This window comes from Crocodylus siamensis, chromosome 2 (assembly GCF_052110815.1).
Source record: "Crocodylus siamensis isolate JL-2025a chromosome 2, ASM5211081v1, whole genome shotgun sequence".
In the NCBI taxonomy this organism is placed as follows: domain Eukaryota; kingdom Metazoa; phylum Chordata; order Crocodylia; family Crocodylidae; genus Crocodylus; species Crocodylus siamensis.
The window spans coordinates 266180925-266203733 of NC_143396.1; the positions used below are offsets into that span (position 1 = coordinate 266180925).

Genomic DNA, 22809 nt, shown 5'->3' on the forward strand with positions numbered 1-22809 from the left:
GGATGTAGAGTCCAGCAGAGGGTAATGAAAATGGTTAGAGGGCTCAGTCACATGACTTCTGAGTAGAGACTGAGGGAACTGATCTTATTCAGTCTAGCAGCCTTCAACTACCTGAAGGAGGGTTCAAAAGAGGATGGGGCTGGACTTCTCTCAGTAGTGGCAGATGACAAAATAAAGAGCAATGGTTACAAGTTGCAGCAAGGGAAGTTTATATTAGAAACCAGGAAGAATCTTCCCGCTAGAAGGACAGTCAAACACTGGAAGGTTACTGAGAGAAGTGGTGGAATCTCTCTCCTTGGAAGTTTTTAAGAACCAGGTAGATAAAGCCCTGGCTGGGATGATCTAGTTGGGGATAGTCCTTCTTAAGCAGGGAGTTGGACTAGATGACCTCCTGAAGTCCATTCCAATCCTAATTCTCTATGATTCCAGTACAGGGGTGGGCAATTATTTTGGCTGGAGGGACATTCAGTGAGTTTTGGTGAGCTGTTGAGGGCTGCAAGAGTAGCCCTGCCCCTTGACAGTTGCCCTGTCCCCAGGTCACCATTTTAGGATTGCAAGTCCCACCCCCTAATCCCCGACCTCTGCTACTGGAAGTCCTTCCTCCTCCCCCCTGGAAAGATTCCTTTTGGATGGGGGGAGGTAACTATCTTGGAACCAGAAAAAAAACAAAACAAAACAAACAAATCATACACAAAGTCAAACACCTACTATAACACATTTCAATTCTATTACAAAAATATTTTTAGTGCCAATTTGTGTTTGTGTACTGTATATAGAGGTGATTGCATAACAGCTCAAAAATAAAGTCTTACACTTGTATACTGCGAGGGGAGAGGGGTATGGTTGGGGATGGGGTGCATGTATGGGGGGCTGTGACTGTGTGTGGAAGCAATAGGGTATTTTGGGGAGGTGTAAATTGGGGAGGTTGAAGGGGCAGGGTGTGGGTATGTGGGGCATTTGTGGGGTGTGAGGGAGAGTAAGGGGATGTGGGGACCCCTCCAATATACTTCACCCATAGTGCACAGCCCCCACCAGGGGCAGCAAGAGCAGCAGGTGCTTGTGCCCCATGCAGGCACTGCAGCCCAGCACTGCATGGCTCTGGCCAGCACTGCACATGGTGGCAAGGAGCAGCCAGGCTGGCCTGCCTCTAATTGCACAGTGCCCAATGCAAAGCACATGCAGCTCCCTGCACTTGCCTGCCACTGGGGTAAGCCCCACGATGGAGCGATGCAGGTCCTGGGACTCTGCCAGGAAGCACGGGGTAGGGTTCTATTGTGCAGGGTTTCTCCCACTGGTGTGGAGCTGTACAGGGCTCCAAGCAGTGCATGTCCAACAGAGAAGCGGGCCAGCCGGGCTGCGCTCGCCACCACTTGCAGTGCTGGCCAGAGCAATGTGCCCCTAGGTGGCAGCACTTACACAGGGCACAAGTGCCCTGAGCACCTGCTGCCTGCTGCTGCCACCACCACCAGCAAGGGCTGTGCACCATGGAGAGTCCCCACACCTCCCCCCACCTTCACGCCCTGCCCACCCACACTCTGCACTCCTGTCACCCCCCTGAGTACGGGCTCCGTGCTCCTGCTAGCCCCAGTTCCATGCTCCATGCTTCCGCCCAGCTGCAGCTTATGAGCAGAGGCTCTGTTGGCAGCGATAGTCACATGCGAGTCCCTCACCAGTCAGAGTAGAGACTCCCTATACCAGACCTTATAGCCTGTACGGTGCTTGAAGGAGGACACCAGGCTATTGACATCAGGGAACTGTGCGCGCCAGATGTCACTTAAAGACAGAGTGTGCATTGCAGGCAACATGAACTGCATTGGGCAGCATTATTTGCAGTATGTCAGAGAAAGAATTGCACAAGTACATGGCATTGTCTGACAGGAATGTTGAGATCTTGTTAAAGTCTAAGCCATAGTTGACAACTCCCTTCACTACAGCCTGAGACAGTAGAAAGACTGACAAATGTGAGGTGGACCAGCTCTGTTTGAAAAACAGGCAGGTCCCAGTCTGTCCAGCTCCCAGATACAAATAAAGTGTGCAGTACAGTTATCCTAAGGGTCAGTGGCTTCATCAACCACAGTGGAGAAGGATTCATACTCTGCCAATGTAGATTTTGTGGACTGTGCATGCAAAGCAAATCACTGCAGGGAGATAGTCTTGGCGTAGCTTATTTGCAGACAGAAAACTGCCAGCATTTGGCATGTTTTAGTTTAAGCAGTCCCTTAAACCTAGGGTGCTCAAATTTCTCCAGTGGGATGTTTGCTGCCGTGAAAGCCTCCATGAAGGAAAACACTACTACTTGCCTTGCCAAGCTGCTTTCCGTGGTTCTTTTTAAAAAGTGAGGACATGGTCACTTGTTTCTTGCTGTGACATTCAGCCTTGGACTCCTAAGTGTTAATCTATACTGGTCTTCCTCGACACATCCAGAATGGTGTTGCAGGTGGTACAGAATAGTATGCCTCCAGTGTGCAAGGTCCCTGCAGGACACTACCTTACAGAGTCCAGAGCTGAAACTAAGAAGAAATCCTCCAAGAGGGCCAAATAGTGTTCATCACTGCTCATTCTTCCTCAGGCTGCAGCATGCAGCAGCAGCAGCAGCAGCAGCAGCAAGTCTCTGGCTCCTTAAAAGGTGGTGCCAAAGCCTCTTACTTCCCCAGATGCCCTGGACTAGCTCCTGTATGGAGCTTGTCACAGGCTCAGTCTCTTGTTTGCTCCCTCTTCCCCTCCCTTCTTCCTCCCCACTTCAAGACTGCAGGGCTTCCTGCCTTTTTCTCTGCTTGCCAGTAAGTTTTTTTCCTGCAGTGAGCCTGCCAAGTCTCGGAGCTTGCCACTTCTCACACCTGATTTCTTGTTTTCTGTGAAATTACAGAGGAGAAACCTATTCTAATTTTCTCCAAGTTAATTTTAACAAAGCAATACTCAACCCTACAATTATTGTTGAATAGTCCTTCAGCCTGAGGGATCAGTATGTGCAGAAACTTATTGTTTTACCAACTGTTTCAAAGAGTAAAGACCAAAGCAGGATAGCATATGCTTCAGAAGCCTTAAATAAAACAAAACATCGACAATAGAAACAAGCGAATATCAAAAAATGTGAGGTACAATGGAGAGAAAAAGGAGTTTAAAACAGAATGTGTTCTTGCTTTCACTATCAGATAAGAGTCTTCCAGGTTCTTATCTAATTCCTGTTGGAAAAAGGTCATGCATGGCTTCAAAACCAGTCTCAAATTAAGGAAAGTCAAATGGGGGCTAACTGCCATAAACACATTCTCATTTCCATTAGAGCTGATTGCGCAGACCACTGCAGGGAAGAGACAACCAACAGAACTACCCCTCTCAGTTAATCCGTATACATCATGCACAACATGAGCTTCAATTCACCCCCATAGTTTCAGCCTGACTTGTTTACCATGGTAAAATAAAATGTCCAAGATAACCCTGTACCAAGAATATTGTATGTGTCAATAGTCAACCTGCCCTATGCCTTAACCACGCCTTATCTCAGATAAGCCCAAGACCTTGGCAACAACGTGAACTGTGAACTTCAACATCTGTAGTGTTAGTTGTCACACTACTCTATGCTTATAAGGTAATAACCTTCAAAACAACTCAAAATATTGCAAGGACACAGATCCCTCTTCAACTACCCACTCAAAAGAGACCAGAGGCACAATTCTGGTTTGGAAAAAAAGTATACATCAGATGATCCCCATAATGCTACCTTCATGTCAAAGTGACATGACATACACAGCTCAAAAACAAAAATTTGCTAAAAAGAACTTCTAGAAGTCAAGTCCCTTACCTCAATGCGTTAACCTTCCTCTTCTAGTAACACCATTCACCACAGCACTTTCCTTATACCTGCTCTACTAGCTTACTTGATAGCCACAAGATACTCTTTCAAGTGAACAATAATTTATCTAATTTTCTCCAACCCTGAGAACACTGGATTCAAAGATCATACAGGTAAAGAACCAAGAACTTCGGAATCGCTACAACGAAGCCAATATCAGAGTAACGACTCCTATCTGCTCCTATTAGTTCCTTTGCTAAACTGAAAATTGCGGTCAAACCAAACACCTAAATCTAAAACACTCTGAACATTAAGTGAAAATAGGACCCAGATACTAACATAATAATTTGGTCCTTTTCAAGTAAAGACTCAGAGGTGTCAGCCTCCTCTTGCCTTCTCTTTGATCAGGTAGATTAAATTGTATACAAGTCTTCATCCAGACTTCTGAGTTCAGACACTGGGGAAACTATTACATTGTAAAGACATACTTCAGTTTTAGGTTAAGCCATTCAACAACAAATCAAGCACAAAAAGTTACTGTATGCTATATTCCAAAAAACTAACTGGAATGTAACAGCCCGTAATATATAGTCAGAGTAGACTTAATTGTAACTTGTTGGTCTTAAACCTTACACTTTTCTGAAACAATAACGCTATGTATGGGAGAGACCATTGTGTAGGGGCTTAAGAACTGAACTGGCAACCAGGAGAGCTAGATACAGAAGGAGCATCCAGGAGGGGCAGAAGTGCATTGGCACTCCCCTTTGATTCCTGCTCCATTCAAACGTTAAAACCAACACCAGGGACGGGCATTTCTAGTCAGACATTGCCAAGGGAGTCAATTAACTTCATGGGTCATTATAATCTACCTGATCCCTGATAATCTTTCTTTACTCAACAAGTGTAAACCGCTCTCTCTCCTTTTTAATAATTTTGATCCTCCATTAATCAAGATATCCTTTCTTTTCCAATTCTGCATTCTGTTAGTCACTCCTAGTTACATCTTTCTTCCGTTTCACAGCCAGGCAGACCTTTTTTTAGTTCTAGCTAAAAACTAACTCAGGTCTAGAAGTGACTAACTGCAGAGTGTTGGATGCACTATCAAGAAGCTCAAGAAGGCTAGACTTGGATTCATAAAGCAAAGTAAGAGATGTTCATTTAACTATAAATGACTACAGGACAAATAAAATAAGATTTTTTTCCCCCATTTTGTGTAATTTGTTGTATTTTTTTAAACTGAATATATTATCTACATTCAAATATAGTTGTATTTGGTTTTACTTTGATTCAAAACTGAGAGTTATATAGCACCGGGCCCTAGTATATTAGTAAATCTCTTAGCTTCTCTTTAACTGAACAACTGTGTGCTGCATTATATATGATGATGTGCCACATAACCTGCACACCCCTTTTCAAAATCGTAGATCCACCCATGGTTAGATTCTGCAGAAGACAAGAAAGTTGGGAATAGACTTCTCAGATGATCTTGAGTCACTCAGTCATCTGTAATTCCCAATCTATAAAAGAAGATAATTCTCACCAGGGAAACTACACAAATTAATCATGAGGATTTGCAATCCACTGTACCTGTATGTTTAAATATCTGATCTTTAGGTACTACAGTAAGAAACAGGAGTCTCTAAACAAATAGACGTGCTTGGATTCCATAATGCTTTCTGTTCATTTATCTACTGAGGTGGAAAAAATATTGTTGTTTCAATACAACAGCAACACATAGGTGGATCCTGACATACACAAGTTATAAAAAAAAGCTACACCAAGTAATTGTTAAACTCTTTTCCAAATAAACCATTTAATTTTGTTCCATTTTAAATTTCCACTTTTCCCCCCATAATTGAATGTGCTGTTTGTATTGCTTTATGGTTCATCATCCTGGCTTGCTTTCGTCATATACAACATCGTTGTGCTGCAGGCTGTTGCTATGCCACCATCTGCAAAACACACAAAGTTCTCCAGGCAAAACCATAAACAACTTTGAGAGAGATTCAATAAATAAAAGATGCAATGCATCAATCTTCAGGAATTTATAGAAAATTAAAATTCACTGCCACCAGCAACTCTGGTGGTTTAGTATTCCTATGAACTGAAAAGAAAAGCTTCACATTAACCCCTTTCTTTAAGAAACAAACAAACCTCTGCCTGATGGTATTACTGCTCTGAAGTTTGGCCATAGACCGACCTCTAGGCACAAAAACTGAAAATCTTCTGAACAGCATTTCCAAGGAGATGACTTAAGGCATCACTGTTCTACTATACAGCATTTACTTTACAATCCCTTCTACTGGGGGAGGGGTGTTAAATTTATCTGACCCTGTAGGCCAGATGAGTGGTGAGAGACTGGTCCATGGGCCAGATGAACAGCACATGGTGGACCTCAAGTGCCAGATCAGACCCACAGACCTCCTTCCCCCATGCAAGATCCAGCCCCAGGTCTGGGACACAAGCTACAGGTGGCATCTGTTGTAGCTGGTCTGGGGCAAGCACCATGTGCGCCATGGTTCCCAGACCAGCCCGATGGGCACTAGATCCAGCATTGGCCCTGAGCCCAATCCAGGCCCTGGGGTCAGCCCTGTGCTGTTCATCTGGCCCATAAAACTCATCTGGAGGCACTGAATGTGAAACCCGGGACCAGCAACAGGGGCCAAATGATATGGCTCTGCAGGCAGGATCCAGCCCATGGACTTATCTTTGACATCCCTGCCTTATACAGAGGCATACACCAGACACTGCTTTATTTGAATTATTTATACCCTGGGCAGATGTAAACTACACTCATAAGAGTCTCGGGTAACATTTCTGAAGTGCAACCACAGATGGGACTAAGCTGCCATATACCATACTATATATCCTTCAGATCAAGACTGGGCAGAAATAACTGGATATACAGAACTCTATAAGATGGAAGATGATCATTAAAAGATCCCAGTTCAACATGGAGAAGAACTAGAATTTTGCCTAGCAATTCCTGCATCAAGCTGGAAGTTTCCAATTGCTCTAAAAATCAGGGATGTAGAACTTCTTAGTTGCCTGAACAGAAAGATATCTGACATTTATAATGACCAAATACCTAGCCATAAAATGGAATGTCAAAAAGAACTAACATGAATCAAAATGGAGGTGATAACTACACAAATTGACCATTACAAGGCTCTTTTCTTTAACAAACCATAACAGCCACATGTCACTTGATCATCTTCAAAAACTGCATTACCAATCCATACAATTTCCATAACAAATTGGAAGATGAAGCAAATTTATACCAGGATTGGTCACTGGAAGCAAGTCTAAAACTATCTAAATATTAAAGATCTGGAAGATGGGATGGACTGCACCCTGGGTAGTAGTTGAGGGCCCAGTAACTAGGATTCAAAGTGATCTAGAGAAATTGGAGGATTGGACCAAAAGAACTCTCATGAGATTCAACAAGGACATGTGCAAAGTCCTGTACTGAAGATGAAATAAATCTCATGCACCACTACAGGCTGGGGACTGACTGGTTAAGCAGCAGCTCCGCAGAAAAGGACCTGGGGGTTACAGTGGACAATAAGATGGATATGAGGCAACAGCATGCCCTTATTGCCAAGAAGGTGAACAGCATACTGGCCTGCATCAGTAGAAGCATTGCCAGCAGATCAAGGGAAGTAATTATTCCATTCTGTTCTGCATGGGTGAGGCCGCATCTGGGAGTACGGTGTCCAGTTCTGGGCCCCTCACTACAGAAAGCATGTGGACAAAGTTGGAGAGAGTCCAGCAGAGAACAAACAAAAATGGCTTGGGCGCTGGGGCTCCCGATTTATGAGGAGGCTAAGGGAACTGGGTTTATTTAGTCTGCCAAAAAGACGACAGAGAGGGGATTTGATAGCAGTCTTCAACTACCCAAAAGGTGGGGGGCGGTTCCAAAGAGGCTGGAGCTAGACTGTTCTCAATGTTGACAGATGACAAAACAAGGCTGGATATTAGGAAGAACTTTCTCACTAGGACTCTCACCAGGAAGGTGTTGAAGCATTGGAACAGGTTACCTAAAGAGGTGGAAGAATCTCCATCCCTGGAGGTTAAGATCCAGCTTGACAAAGCCCTGGCTGGAATGATCTCAATGGGGATGGTCCTACTTTGAGCAGGGGGCTGGGATTAGATGACCTTCTGAGGTCCCCTCCAACCCTAATTTTCTATGATTCTATGACTACTGGACTCCTACGTAGAACATCCCAGCATCTTAAATAATCATGTTGGACTAAACTGGTGATCAGTGGTTCTCAACCTTTTTAGACTCGAGGCTCTCCTGAGAAAGTGCCAGTTCTTAGCTTTCACTCATTTTTGAATACAGAAAAATAGAGCAATTTGTCTGTTGAAAATATCTCAGAAAGACCACAACAGGTCAGAATAGGGAGGTACCCTGCCAAAAACTCTTATTAATGCAAAGGCATCCCAAAAAAGAACCACAACCTGCCTTCTCCAACCGAAATAAAAAAGGCAAGGAGCAGGAGAATGTGGTGGGAAGGGAGAAAAAACACAATGGTTTCTTGTTTTCTTCTATGCATGTGGAAAAAGATTTGCCTTGCCCAGCATATTTATTAAGGGCCTGAGCAGCATTTAAGTCACCATATCAGGATTTTGAAAAAAGTCAGGCAGAATGTACAATTCTGCTTCCTACTTAGGGTTAAAAAAGTTCTATGTTTTCCCCTTTTATGGCTGCAATTCTTTTTTCAGCCACTTATGAAGAATGTTATCATAACAGGAAAGGCAACACAAGAAAAGCCCAGCTCTGTTGCAAGAAAAGACTGCTTACCAAGATAATCCAACTAACAAAGTAATTATAGACTACACACATCTTAGGTATCGGTCTTTGTCATCAGCAAATCAATAAACTAAGCACTGCCAAAATAAAGAGAATACCAGGCCTATTTTGTATTGAAGGTTCTGGTACAAAAAAACCATTTTGACTGCATTTAGATACTCAGACTCAAGGAACTCTGGGCTGCAGTCAACAATTTACTAGGAAAACAAAACTAAAAGCCTTCATTTATTTGCAGTTAGCCAAAATTCTCCTGCAACAGTTGTTTCCCCTTACATTTCAGTGTCTTACAATATTAGCTCAGTCCCAATGGCATCTTTTCAATCCATTCTTCCGATGATTCTGTCAAAGCACTGCAAATAACTTGTTTCCACTTTGGCAGGAAGCACTTGCAGAAATATATGAAAGCATCTCAACTAACTACTGAAGTAATGGCTAACTTTTTTTGCATATAATAATCATCCCTTTATAACTGAAATAATTACTTATGTGAGGTGATATACACATGCATACTATAGATAAAGCATATAGAAGGTTGCTTTGACTAAACTAAATGTTTGCCATGTTGCTAACTCAATGAGGCAACCAAGGTCATTTCTTGGAGCAACCTGAGACTGAAAAAATGTATCTGCTGTGGAAAAGGAATGACACCAAAAATCACCTTGGACCTTAAAACAACACTCCATAATAGGTCCTCAGTTAATAAAACCATCAAGTTCTGCATGTGTTGTATGTACAGTTGTAGACTCTGCTCTTTGAGACAGAAACTTGGTTAAGCTATTTTGTGAGAACTCATCTCAATATAGTTAAATCAGCTCTTTCCTGACAGAGGAGGTAGTAAAACACACTACACTTTTTTGGCTTTGTTTTATTTTTGTCATAGTTAAAATTATGACTACATAGATGATTACATATGATTTTAGAATCTAACAGGTCAACAGCTTATTGGAAGCCAAAATTTTTTAATCAGCTAGACAACACCTGCTTCTGATATGCTCACACACATCTGAAGTATGCTACTCCATCTATGTTTAAATCTACAAAAGGTTGATAATCTATTTATTAATGCAACCTCAATATGAAAAGGGTAACTTCTTAGATTAACTGACTGGAATCCTTTAAAGGGCCCTTCAAAAAGGAGTTGACATTTGTCTGTTGTATCAAGGTATGCAATTAAAATTGTCAACATCTTAATTGAAGAACAACACTTAAGATTTATTTCCAAGAATCCTGGAGGCACACCTTCAGAGCTTCAGAACAGTGACATGAAAATAGGAGAATAGCTGCAACCTTGATAATTTAAACTATAAAACATCCTAGGCTCTTCCAGTTTTGTGGAGATGTCTTTGGTGTTTATATGGCCTTCATTACACCAGTATCTGAGCAGCTAATGATGTTTAATGTGATTTCTATTAAATAACAATTGAAAGTTGGGGAACTTCTGCACAGAGGTACCAAGTAACTTGCTACCATCCCATAAGCAGCAGCAGCTGTGGAGGAAAGAACTGACCCGTATCTTTCAAGTTCTGGGCTAGCACCCTGAGCCTCCGCCTTTCCCTCCCTCCCCTTCCATACCACAACCACATGTTAAATAATATTTCTCTTATAACCAACTTTCTGTCTCTCCAGCTAGCAAGACAAACAGTGATCCATTCCCTCACTTTCCCAACATTTCTTTGCATTGCTCAGTCTTGAACCTGTACTCAATAACAACCACATAAATGGTTTGTGCTGTGTAATTGTTCAGCAATGTAAAATTAATTCCTTTGAACAAATGAGCGTGGATGACGATTAGACAATGACCTGGCTAAGAGTATATTGACAAAGACTACAAATATTTTTTGACAACGTGCTCAACCTCATAAAAAGGAAGACATTACAAAATAGCAGGTAGAGGCATGGAAAACATCATCACCACACACGGGAACTGAATTCTTCTGTCTGGTCTTCCTACCTTTAGACAAAGTGAAAAGACAGCTATATCCTTGCCAAGAAAAAGAGAAGAAAGAAAGAATGCCAGACAATTTTTCCACCAAAAATGCAGAGTTAAGTTGAAGGACTATATTTTCCTACTGGCAAAAGATGACATTTTAAAGATACAATATCCTTGGTAGGGAAAAACATTAATGTTTAGCTATTCTGATAGAAGGCTTGAGGCTGAAGTCACTCTGTGTTTTCTTCAATGCCAGTTCCACATACAGAGCTAGATTCAGGACAACACTCAAGCATAATTCTTAAGTCTCCTTAGTAAAACAAGCAGAGTGTCCTTTCCTGAACAGGTATTTTCCTAAGGCATAGCCACAAAGGTATATCAGATTCAGGCCTGTAAGTGAAGTCTCGTTCATTGTTTAAGTTGGTTTTGTGACAGATAAGAACTTGTTATACAGCAGGCTAAAATTTACATTCAGTAATGGTACAATTATTGTAAGAGAAGTAGAATTATTGTACAACTATGCTTCTTTATTAGAACTTCCTGGATAAATGCACTGATCTAACAATGGGGGTATTGTAAAACAAACAAACACACAACAACAAATGCACACACACACCCTCCATGGATGCAACAGAATGGATTCCCATACGAAATCCTTTCAGCACATACTCAAAATATAACGGGCATGATCAAAATGATTAAGCAGTTTATAGGATATACTCGTGAAGTTGGAGAGAAAAACAGTTAAAGGGATGAGATTATTCCCCAGATCCGAAGAACCCTGAGGGGTTTACAGAAAGCTTCCATTGACCAGCATTCCCAAGTGCAGGAAAAATTGACAGCTAGTGAGAGATACACTCATGGTTTGTTTTATGGTTGCCAGGATCAAATTTCTCTGCAATGCTTTTGTTTTAAATAAAAAGTATTTGGCTTTAGGATAACTGTCTGGTTAGGGGGTACCACTTATCACTGACATGGTGACAAGCACCACAAGGCCCAAAACAAAGTCAAATATGCTGAAGTAGAGACTTGCAGACCACAACCTTTTTGAGAGTGGGAAGTTGCACTATTCTACTCTCACACATGCAGCAGGATCAGACTGAAACCCACAAGGAGGTGAGCATAAGGTGGGGGTCCCAGTTAGCCCAGTAATTGTGACAAACTACAGCCCTACTTTTCCCCATGCAGGAATAACAATTTAATTAAAAGGTATGAGGCTGAAAGAGCTCCACAAACAGCAAAAACTTAGGCAGAAAAAAGGCATTTCCCATGCTACAAATCCTTATTATACTAGCTGTTCTTTGATACATGATCATGATGATCAAAGTGCAAAGATGAGGCATTGTTTTTTGCTGTTCCTTAGGCACCACCAAAATAAATATGATTCATAATGATCATGATTAACAGCCATGCGTGTTAAGACTAGGCAGATTTACTGTACCTTATTACACAAAGGTCCCCAGTTGCCCTACATCCTCTTGGAACTTGCATGACCCTTTTAAATTATAAAAATTATAACATTTTAACACAGTAGCATAACAAAAAAGTAGTTATCTTCATTTTACAGATGGGAAAAACCGAAGCACAGAAATTAAGGGACTCAGTCGAAGCTAGGAAAGTCAGAGAGAAATCTTGGTCCTATTGAAGTCACTGGAAGTTGCCATTAACTTCAAAAGGGGATGGAATTGCATCTAAGATCTCCCTACTCTCAGTCGATTGCAATATCTGTTAGACTGCAACACTTCTCAAATTCCTGTCTAGACTGACCAAGGGTCAGACTCATTAATTCACATCTCAAAGTACAGCGAGTTCAATTCTGAAAGCTGCTCTTATATGATTGTCACAGCTTACCAAACTGTTAGTAAAACTTTTTGAGAAGCGACCCCTGTTATCTCAAGCAGCTTGGAGATAATCTCACTGAAAGTCACTAGGACTTGGGTTCCTAAATCAGTTAAGCACCTTTGAAAATGTTATTCTTTAAGTTTGCAAAATCTAACTGAAGTAAAATACAGCAGGTAACTGCATTTTGAGATATTTTTGTTTTGGTGTCTTAGGTTATAGTTATACATTTACTTCTTACTCTGATTCAGAATATTAGCTCTTTCCATTTTTTGCACATGCATTTATTTATCTGTGTGCTCCAAATGGAGCAGAAGTGAACACATTTGATTTTACTTTCGACTCCAGTTTGCAGCCTATAATGCCTCATCATGTCAAAACATCCTTCTCTGCACTGAAATTTGCAATTCATATCAGCTCAGCAAATAATGCTTCTCAGTTAGCTACTATCACATTGTTTTACTCACAAAAAGCAGGAGCTGTAGTTTTGCAGAATTGTTTAATTCTCATTATTACTAGGGGATGGAGTTGTGGATTTTTTAAAAATTCTATTCTGCGATTTTGGAAGACAGACTCTCACCAAACAAAATAGAGCTATTTGATACAATAGGTCAAACTGTAACCTTAAGAAACTACCAGCATTTCTTTAATGGGGAATTTAACACCTGTAACTTCCAGTCCCTCGTGTCAAAACATGCATATACCTGAACATTCAGAGCTGGGGGGAAGCCAAGGGTTTTGTACAATCTTCTCCAAAAATGCACTAAGCCAGAACTGAATGCCATACCCAGAAGAACGTGCACATCACTGAGATGCTGGCATACAAATAAAAATAAACGTTATTCTTCCAGCTCTAGGGAGCTAACGCTCTCCAACATCTCTACAGCTCTGCTTTCTTTGGAAGCTTTCCAGTCACATCTTTCTGTATATGTTATTGGATATGTATTTTATAAGCTCCCTTTTCTTGGTTATATTTTGCTGTTCCTAGCTTATTCCATTAATACTTCATGTGAAAATAAACCTCTCAACATTTCAAGAAAACAACCGTTTCTTGGCAACAATTAGTGGAAACTGTTGTCATCGGCATTTTACTTTGATTCAAGATAAAAAAAAAAACCTGAAGTTTGCCTTTACAGTCTTCAGCAAAGCTGCCTGTTCAAAAAACATTTTTTTGCTCAAAAATAAGAGGTTTGTAATATCTGAACTCCCAGAGAATTCAAGGGGGGGGAAGGGAAGTGAAACGAAACAGCAGCTTAGAACATTGTTATTACTATAAGAAGACGTTCCACATTTAATAAGCCTAGTCTTTCAGGTCCCAATGCTGTTGAAAAGCAAAAAAAGATTGCAGTTTGAGATACAATGACTAATCCCTTTTTTGTAGCACAGTGCCTGCAATGTCTTGCCAAGACAAAAGAATGCTAATGTTAATTAGGAACAAAAAGAATTAGAAACCCTATCTAATTTAAAAATAGAAGGAGATGCATTACATCAGAAAAGGCTGGGCATGGTAGGCATTTACATTGAGCTTTGAAGTCACAGGGAACAGGGGTGCTCCACACTTTGTAACACCAAGGCTGAACTAGCAATTTGTCAGGAGCCTAAGGGCTGTAGCTAATTAATGCTGATTTGCATAACTTGTGAAACAAGACTAAAAATGCAAGCCACCAAAAGATGAACTTCCGATGATTTCCACTTCAATGAATTAGGCCTATTTTTAATCTTGCATTCTTCAGATTACTGGAGACAGCATGTTCCTCCAAAGAGATGTACTTGGGTGTATTCTTTCATGTACTTCCCTTTCCCTGTCCAACCAACCACACAGTCACAACACATGTACCAGCATAGTAATAGAAGCAACGAGCCATGTCACGAGTTAGAGGGAAACTGGCCACTCTTATGTCTATACTGTAACACCAAATGCATTTTTTTGCTGAGGCAGGAGGACAGGAGTGGTGGGAGAGGGGTGCAAAATCAAGACCAAAGTAAACGTTGCCTTAAAAAGGCGATTCCATTAAAAGCTAGCATTATAGTCCAGTCCCATTAAAAACTGGACCTTGAATAAGATGTCTAATAAGAGGAGTATTTTACACAGATGCATATAGAAGTGAATTTCAACAGGCTCAGGTCACTAGAAGGGGAAGTGCTGCGGGACCAGGGACTGAAGGTAAAAGGAGTTCATGAAGAGTCCTTATGGACACAATCCTTGAAGCCCAAAAGAAGTTCATTCCCATGCAGAGGAAAGGTAGCAGAAGGGCTGGTAAGCCTGCTTGGCTCAGTAGGGATATCATGGTCCTCTTGAAAAAGGAGAGAGAGAGACATACAGACAATGGAAGCTTGGGACAGTCCCCAAGGAGGACTGTACAATAAACAGTCTGCACTTTTAGGGAGCAGATTAGAAAAGCTAAGGCAAAGACTGCATTCAAACTAGCAATGGAAATCAAGGACAATAAGAAATTGTTCTTTAGATATGTAGGGAAATGGAAGTGTGGGGCCATTGCTTAATGACTTGGGACAGCTAGTTACCAACATACAGGAGAAAAACTGAACTCCTGAATGACTACTTTATTCTAATGAAATACCAAACCAAGGGCAAAAATCATACTAGATAAAGGTTCAAAATGAACATGGTGGGAATGACACCCTTCTTACTGCTGATGCTGAGCTGGTGGGTGATCAGTTAGGAAAGTTAGACTTTTATAAGTCAGCAGGACCAGATGAACTTCATCTGAGAGTGCTGAAGGACCTGGCCAAAGTCATTGCAGGACCTCTGGTAAAACTCTTCTAAAACTTGTGGCACCTGGGGGAGTTCCCTGAAGACTGGAAGAGGGCCAATGTGCCCATCTTCAAGAAGGGGAGGAGAGAGGACCCACGCAACCATAGGCTAATATTAGCTTAACTTGTAATCCCAGAGGAAAATCCTAGGAAAGTTTAATCAAGGAGTTTATGTGCAATACGTTCACAGAAGGTAGGATTCTGAATGACAGCCAGCATGGCTCCATCGCAGGCAGGTCTTGTTTTTTTTTTTTTACCAATCTCATCACCTTCTATGACCAAGTAACTTGCCACCGGGATAGGAGAGAGGAGGTTGACACTGTATGCTTAGACTTTCAAAAGGCCTTTGATCTGGCCTTTTGGAAGTCTAAGCATACAATGTCATAGTTTCATAGTTTCTAGGGTCGGAAGGGACCTGACAGATCATCTAGTCCAAACCCCTGCCATGGCAGGAAAGAGTACTGGGGTCAAACGACCCCAGCAAGATGTTCATCTAACCTCCTCTTAAACGCCCCCAGGGTAGGAACCTGCACCACTTCTCTTGGAAGCTGGTTCCAGACCCTAGCTGCCCTGACCATGAAGTAGCGCCTCCTGATATCTAACCTAAACCTACCCTCTGCCAGCTTGTGACCATTATTCCTGGTTACTCCTGGCAGTGCTCGGGGGAATAGTGACTCCCCCAATGCCTGCTGATCCCCCCCGACTAGTTTATAACAGGCCACAAGATCTCCCCAAGATCTGTCTCGCATACAATGAACAGATCTGTACTGCCCTGGCAAGAAGTGGCCAGTGGTGTCCCCCAGGAGTCTGTGCTTGGTACAGCACTTCTCAACATCTTTGTCAATAATTGGATGTGGTGGTGAAGAGCTCACTGGCCGAGTTCATGGACAACACCATGTTATGGGGGAGTGTGGTCAAGCTTGAAGATAGGCTGCAGATACAGGTGGACCTAGACAGGCTGGCAAGTTGGGCAGATTGAAACCTGATAAAGTTCAACATTGAGAAGTATAAAGTGCTCCATCTGGGGATGAACAACCCCCCATACTTACAGGCTCAGTGGTGCGAAACTGACTAACACCACAACTGAAAGGGACTTGGGGGTAATAAGAGACCATAGTATGAACATGAGCTATCAGATGCTGTCACCAGCAAGGCAAACAATACTCTGGCATGCATCAACCAATGCATCTCAAGCAAAACCAAGGAAGTGATTCTTCTGCTTTATGCAGCATTGTGAGACTGCAGCTGGAGTACTGTGTCTAGTTCTAGGTGCCACACTCTAACAAGGATGTGGAAAAGCTTGAGAGTCCAAGTGAAGAGCCACCTGTCTGATCAGAGGCTTGCAAGGCAAGCCAGATGAGGAAGGGCTGAAGGGACTTTAGCCTAAAAAGAAGACCGAGAGGAGACTTGGTAGCAGCTTATTGCTACATCAGGGGCTCTGCAAACAACTGTTCACCAGGACACCCTTGGGGAAAACCAGGAGTAATGGTCACAAACCAGAAGACCATTTCAGGCTTAACATTAAGAAACAACTTTTTCCACAGTCAGGGTGTCCAGACTGTGGAATAAATTTCTCCCAGAGGTGGTGCAATCATCTACCCTGGAAATCTTCATGAGAAGACTGATGGTCACCTGACTCCAGCTGTCTTTCCTGACTAGCACAGGGGGGCTGGACCCAATAATCTTGTAAGGTCCCTTCCAGCCCATTACAGTCCATGAAGCATTTACTCTTGAAAGCAAACCCAAACAACACATTTCACCTAACAACATCTTCAAAAGCACTGACTCAGGGGCTTCAAGCATGCAACATCTCTACAGCACCTGAAAATGTGCAGGCAACAACTATATTGGGCGTTTTACAAGCATATAAATGACGCTTAAGTCCAGCTGAATCAGCATAGTCTCCCACACTGGGTGGAAAAACAATGGCTCTGGAGTGGCACCAGATCTACTGATCTCTTTACTGGAGTTCACAGATAATGCAAAAGCCCTGGTTTCAAGAAACAGTTCAAGCCCTATGGGATAGGTGCTTTAAGAGCACCTGCTACAGCTATTACATGCTGTGTTTAGATGCATCAGGAAAGTTCTCAAGGTAATGTTGGACAAGAAACTGTCAAGGATTACCTGTATAACCTTAGGCAAGTCACTTGTTCTGTGCCGAAGCTCACTATCAGGAAAATTGGCTTGATAGCACTTAAATACCTTATATAACAAGGCCCTTCAATGCTGTGGTGATGAGGGACATGCAAGCGCCTAAAACAGACAGATTAAACATCTGCAAAGGCAAAGATGTAGTGAGCCATTCTGTGCAATTAGAATTCCTTCAAACCCACTGTCTACTGATTCCCCTCCCTATCCCATGCACTGTAACCTGAAATCAACTTATTGCTACTTTACGGAGTTGAGTTCAAGCTACAGAGTTCAGATCCAGATCTGAAACACTACCAAATTCGAGACACTAGTACCCAGGACTTTGCTTCTGCCCAAGAGAAAGACAGGAACCAACTGCAGATCTCAGATGCAGACTTACTGGAGCTCCCAGATATTTGGATTTAGACCACTGATTCTGAACCAGGGTGTGGTGGCACCTTGGAGTGCCTCTAGATCCTTTCAAGGGTACTATGACATGCCACACAATGTTAGTACTGTTATATTTGCAAACATGATTCACAAAATAAAATCCAGAGATTTCAAATAGGAATTAATAGCATTAAAACCATTTTGACCTGTTAACCTGTCTTTGCAAATTCTTTACAACAGAAAATTGTTCTATTATTTTTCTGTAATCTAAATATGAGAGAAAGCTAAGAGCTGGCATTTTTTGAGAGGTGCCTTGAGTCTAACAAGGGGTCTCTTGGGTCTAAAAAAAGACTGAGAAGCACTGGATAAGATTCAGGCTGCTTTAGAGAATGACTCAGTGTTTGATGAGTTTCCCCCCACAACTCCCACTCCAGATTCAGCCATCTCATTTGGCGGATTTCATTTAAAGCACTAAGCAATAACATTACCTAATTCCACTCCCACATGTTGAGCTTGCAACTCAACTCTCACTGTGTGAATTTTCATTAAGCGGTATTTCACATACGCCTATTAGGAGGCTTGGCTTTCAGCAAGTTCTTTTAGATTAGATGGCTACTGAAAAAGCAATGCCTTATTGGAGGGTAGAAGAGGATACTCACTTTGCGAGGCAAGGGCAGTAATGCTTTGCATAGTTCCTTCTCTAGAGCAATGGTTCTCAACCTTTGGTACCTTATGTACCCCCTGCCGAGTGACCAGGAAAAAGTGAAACTGGAAGTCCCACTGTGATGCTTCTGATTTCACTACTGCGAGCTGAGTCCCACTTCTTCCATTGCAGCCTGGGGCAAAGCAGCCTACGCAGGGCCTCCCTCTCTATCCCCCAGCACACTGACGCTGTGGAGTGAAAGCCCCAGCGGTGCAGCAGACACGCCAGGAGGGGTGGCAGCTGGAACTTCCGGCCCAAGCAGGCAAAGACCAAAATGCAGCACCCATGTACCCCCTGCCTGTGTCTTGCATACCCCTGGGGTAAACATACCACAGGTTGAGAAACGCTGATCTAGAGTCTAGATTCTGAGATAAGGCAGAAAATTTAAGGCCTTGAATCTCAAATCCAGCAGCAAAGTTTAAAACTAGTCTTGGATGGCAGTTACATTGCTAATTCATAGTTATCAACAAACTGTAAGGAAATGAAGCCAAGGACTTTCATGAGTAACCAGGAAAAAGAGAAGATCACCTTAACTTCTCACTGGTAAAAGAAACAGCAAACTCATTTGGTCTGGCTTTTAAAAAAAAATGTTTTCTTGTAAGCAGAAGGTACATACATTCTTCCCAGGTAGGGGAAAAATCTTAGGAAAGAAGAAAGAGTTGGTGTCTTTTGGCAGAAACCTGAAAATATTCATTCAGTCCTGCACTGCAGAACCAGCCAACTTTGTGCCCTCCAGGTTCACACCATATCCCTATTTTCCACCCTTAAGTTTCACTAGTGTGAGTATTCTCATACAAAAAAATCCAGAAAAAACCCTCAATGCATCTCAATAGGAGGTACAATTTCAAACCTTGTGTAAACAGGAACACATACAAGGTTCTGTGTATTGTTGTTTCAAGGTGCTTGTTTATTGTCAAGTGTATGAACTAGCTTCTGCTGAAGGCAGCTCCCATCAGTGTCTGAACCTAGAAATCAAAGAAGCCCTGCTGTTTAAAGACACGGAAATAGTATTTCTTCTACCAAATAAACTTTGTGCAGCACATGGAATACCCAAACCATCAGTCCTCAGCTAGAGGTAGTGTTCATCATTTGTGGGTATGGAAGCTGAGTAGGAAAAGACTGCTCCAATTTCTGCTTGCATACCTCTGTATGGAAATTTTGCTAGTTCAGTGCCATAGGCAGAATGGTTTGGCAACAGGGAAGGGATGCCTCAAGAGCCATGAGCAGTAAGATCTATCAAGATTCCCTGTGCTATGAAGGAGATTCTTTCCCAAGAGGTACTGGCAAATACTCCATACTGCAGAAGCATGTAAACCCAAGATCACGTGAAACTTTGACTCTGCCACAGTAGAAGAATATTTGCCCTTTGTTATGTTAGATTACAATTAGCTGGTGCAGCAGCTGCCAAGTAAAGGTCACTGGTTGCCCATTCATTTTCCAGTGTAACCTTTTAGGACACAACTCAAAAAAAAATCAGGATGCCAGGGCAGCCTGTGCAAAGCTGTGGGTCTGGATAGTAGCATATCTTTTCACATCTGAGTCTTCACCAAGTTCTCAAACAATTCCAAAGCCTCTCTCTAAAAAAACCAAAACAAAACAAAAAACTGGTTTAAGTGGTAACCTGACATTTAGCCATGCAAACTACTAACAAGACCTTCTACCTACCAAGACTGCTACAGCCCACTGCAAGATGCATTCACACAAACTCAGACAACAGAGCTAAGGACATCAATTTGATTAACTGAAGAAAGAAGAAAACTTCTCTGCCCAGTCAGTGAGAGCTGCACTGAGTACATTGGACTAAGGTTGCCTCATCACTTTAATATGTAGTATGGTACTCGGAACACAATATAATACACCCACATCCTCTGGAGGCACTTGTGCGATTAAAGCTCTTATAAATGCAAATGTTTTATTATTTTTATTAAATAATGATAATGCCACCACCAATTTTTTCCCCTTCCCAAGCATGTGAAACCAATAAAATGTTACCAGCATCCCAAAGATTCCAAGCTAATATCAAAGACTGAAAGATGCTGCTGTTTAGCACTGTCCAGTGTCCTGGTACAAGAAAGGAGAACAATCTTGTGGCACATACACAGTACTAGTAGCTAGGCTAAATACAGCTGGCCATTAAGGCAGATTCTCTTTTCTTACATTATGTGCCCAAATGCAGATACTCTTTCATTTTCAAACCCCTTAAAAAGACATTTCCATTCTTTTGATGAAGGATTTTTTTTTTTTATTTTTTTTTTAAATGTTTAGAATACTTCTCTGCTTCTTCACTGAGGCTTAAGTCTTTCATACAGATCCAAAGAAACACCCAAACACATCAGCCCACGTCCCTTTTCTCCCTCCTTGCTGTGGACACAGTTTTAAGTTTTGCTACTGAGTTGCAAGCAATCAATCTCTTTGCAGGCATGAGGAGCCTCTAAGTAATGTCATCACTTCAGCACATGAAAGGAGCACAGCAGACCAGCCACAAGGAAAAAAAACAAAACAAAACAAAAAAAACACGTAATGTACAAACAGTTGTAAAAATGCACAAAATGAACTAGAAAAACCCAAGAATGTTACATTTCCCTGCTGAGTGTACAGTAGCAGGGATCCGAGTTAACCCAACAATAAAAGTGTCACAAAATAGCAGTATTTTCTAGCTGACAGCATCCCTTTACACCAGGGCACAGAGGAAATACAACCATTTAGACCTGCCAAACAAAAAGAACCAACCACTGCTTGATCCCCCCCAGAAATGGGCCAATAGCAAACAGCAGTGACTTTGTGTTGCTTAGGACAGAAGAAAAGTCTTTTCACATGGATCCTTCCAAAAGTTTCACAGGAAGGAAACAGTTCTGCTTTCTTCTTTTAAGCCATGCTATATTTAAATGCAATGAGCACAGATTAACACAGGCTAATCATAAACAGCGTCATCAACTTGGAGACAAGAAAAGCTTAACCAGAGCATTAACTTTACAATTGTACTTGATAATTATAAGACTGTGTATGTTAAGTTGATATAGCAGCAGCAAACACAGTTCTTTCCAGAGCCAATGTCTGAGTCACCCACTGTTCAGGCAAGAAAAAAAAAAAAATTGTGGGACAAAAGGAGTGGGGGGAAAGGAAATTGAGGCTGTATGCCACTGAAAACTACCAGAGATTTTACAAGTTTTATGTAAAGAATGGGGTAGGTTTCTGCCTTCACTTTATTATAATTTTAAAAAATTACATATTAAAAAAAAAATCTTTACTCACCTGTATTACTTCTATCCCTCTTTTCCTAGGGGGGACAAAAGAAAAGAAAAAGAAGTTACTTTTGTAAATGGCATCATAAGTCAAATGCTTACAAAAATGCTCTATCTGATGCTAGTAGACAAGAGAAAAAAAAACTGTACATTCCAGTGAGTGCTTGTGCTGTCCTAAACAGGGAAAGATTTCAGCATATAATTAACATTTTCCTAAACTGGAATCTAGGGACCAGCAAGCATGTGTAAACAATGCTGCACTGGTATAATCTGCGTGACTACCAACCAAAAAGCAGCATATGAGATTGCAAGCTAAAGGAGTGTTGCACTTTGAATTGTTCTTTCCCTGATATCTCTCCCTTAAGTCAATCCAGTGAGGGAATTACACCAGAGTAAGTTCCCACAGAATGAGTGAAATTCAGAAGTCACCTGTAAGGGGATGCAAGATTTAAGTCACCAGTCTTTCTGGATTTTAGGAAAGCCTTTGACACCGTCTCTCACCCCATTCTCATTAAAAAACTAGGAGACTGTGGCATCGATACCTAGTCAGATGGGTCACTAGTTGGCTGGAGGGCGGCACCCAGAGAGTGGTGGTAGACGGGTCATTTTCGACCTGGAGAGATGTGGGCAGTGGGGTCCCCCAGGGCTCGGTCCTCGGGCCCGCACTGTTCAACATCTTCATCAGTGACTTGGACGAGGGGGTAAAAAGCACCTTGTACAAATTCACAGATGACGCTAAGATGTGGGGGGAAATGGGCACGATAGAAGGGAGGAATAGGATGCAAAAAAAAAATCAGACCTGGACGGGTTACAGGGGTGGGCAGATAGGAACAGGATAGGTTTCAACTCTGGGGAGGAAGAACCAGCAGCATACCTACAGGCTGGGGAACTCCCTTCTTGTCAGTGCAGAGGCAGAAAAGGATCTTGGAGTTGTTATTGATGCCGAAATGAACATGGGCCAGCAGTGTGAGGATGCAGTCAGGAAGGCCAACCATACCTTGTCATGCATCCACAGATGCATCTCAAGCAGGTCCAAGGAGGTGATCCTTCCCCTCTATGCGGCACTGGTCAGGCCGCAACGGGAGTACTGCGTCCAGTTCTGGGCGCCGCACTTCAGGAGGGATGTGGACAGCATCGAGAGGGTCCAGAGGAGGGCCACTCACATCATCGGGGACAGCAGGGCAGTCCCTACGAGGA

General features: G+C 42.2%; 1 protein-coding gene across 2 annotated transcripts in view; it reads right to left on the reverse strand.

Moving 5' to 3' along the window:
* Positions 1 to 22809, reverse strand: part of ITPK1 (inositol-tetrakisphosphate 1-kinase) — a 230712-nt gene that overhangs the window by 144423 nt on the left and 63480 nt on the right. Inside the window, exon 2 of one of the 2 annotated variants that reach the window (XM_090033903.1) lies at positions 21623 to 21647. The exons of the other annotated variant lie outside the window; for it this stretch is intronic. Coding sequence (XP_089890029.1) covers positions 21623 to 21647 — 25 coding nt within the window. The remainder of the gene's footprint in view (positions 1 to 21622; positions 21648 to 22809) is intronic. 2 annotated transcript variants of the gene reach the window in all.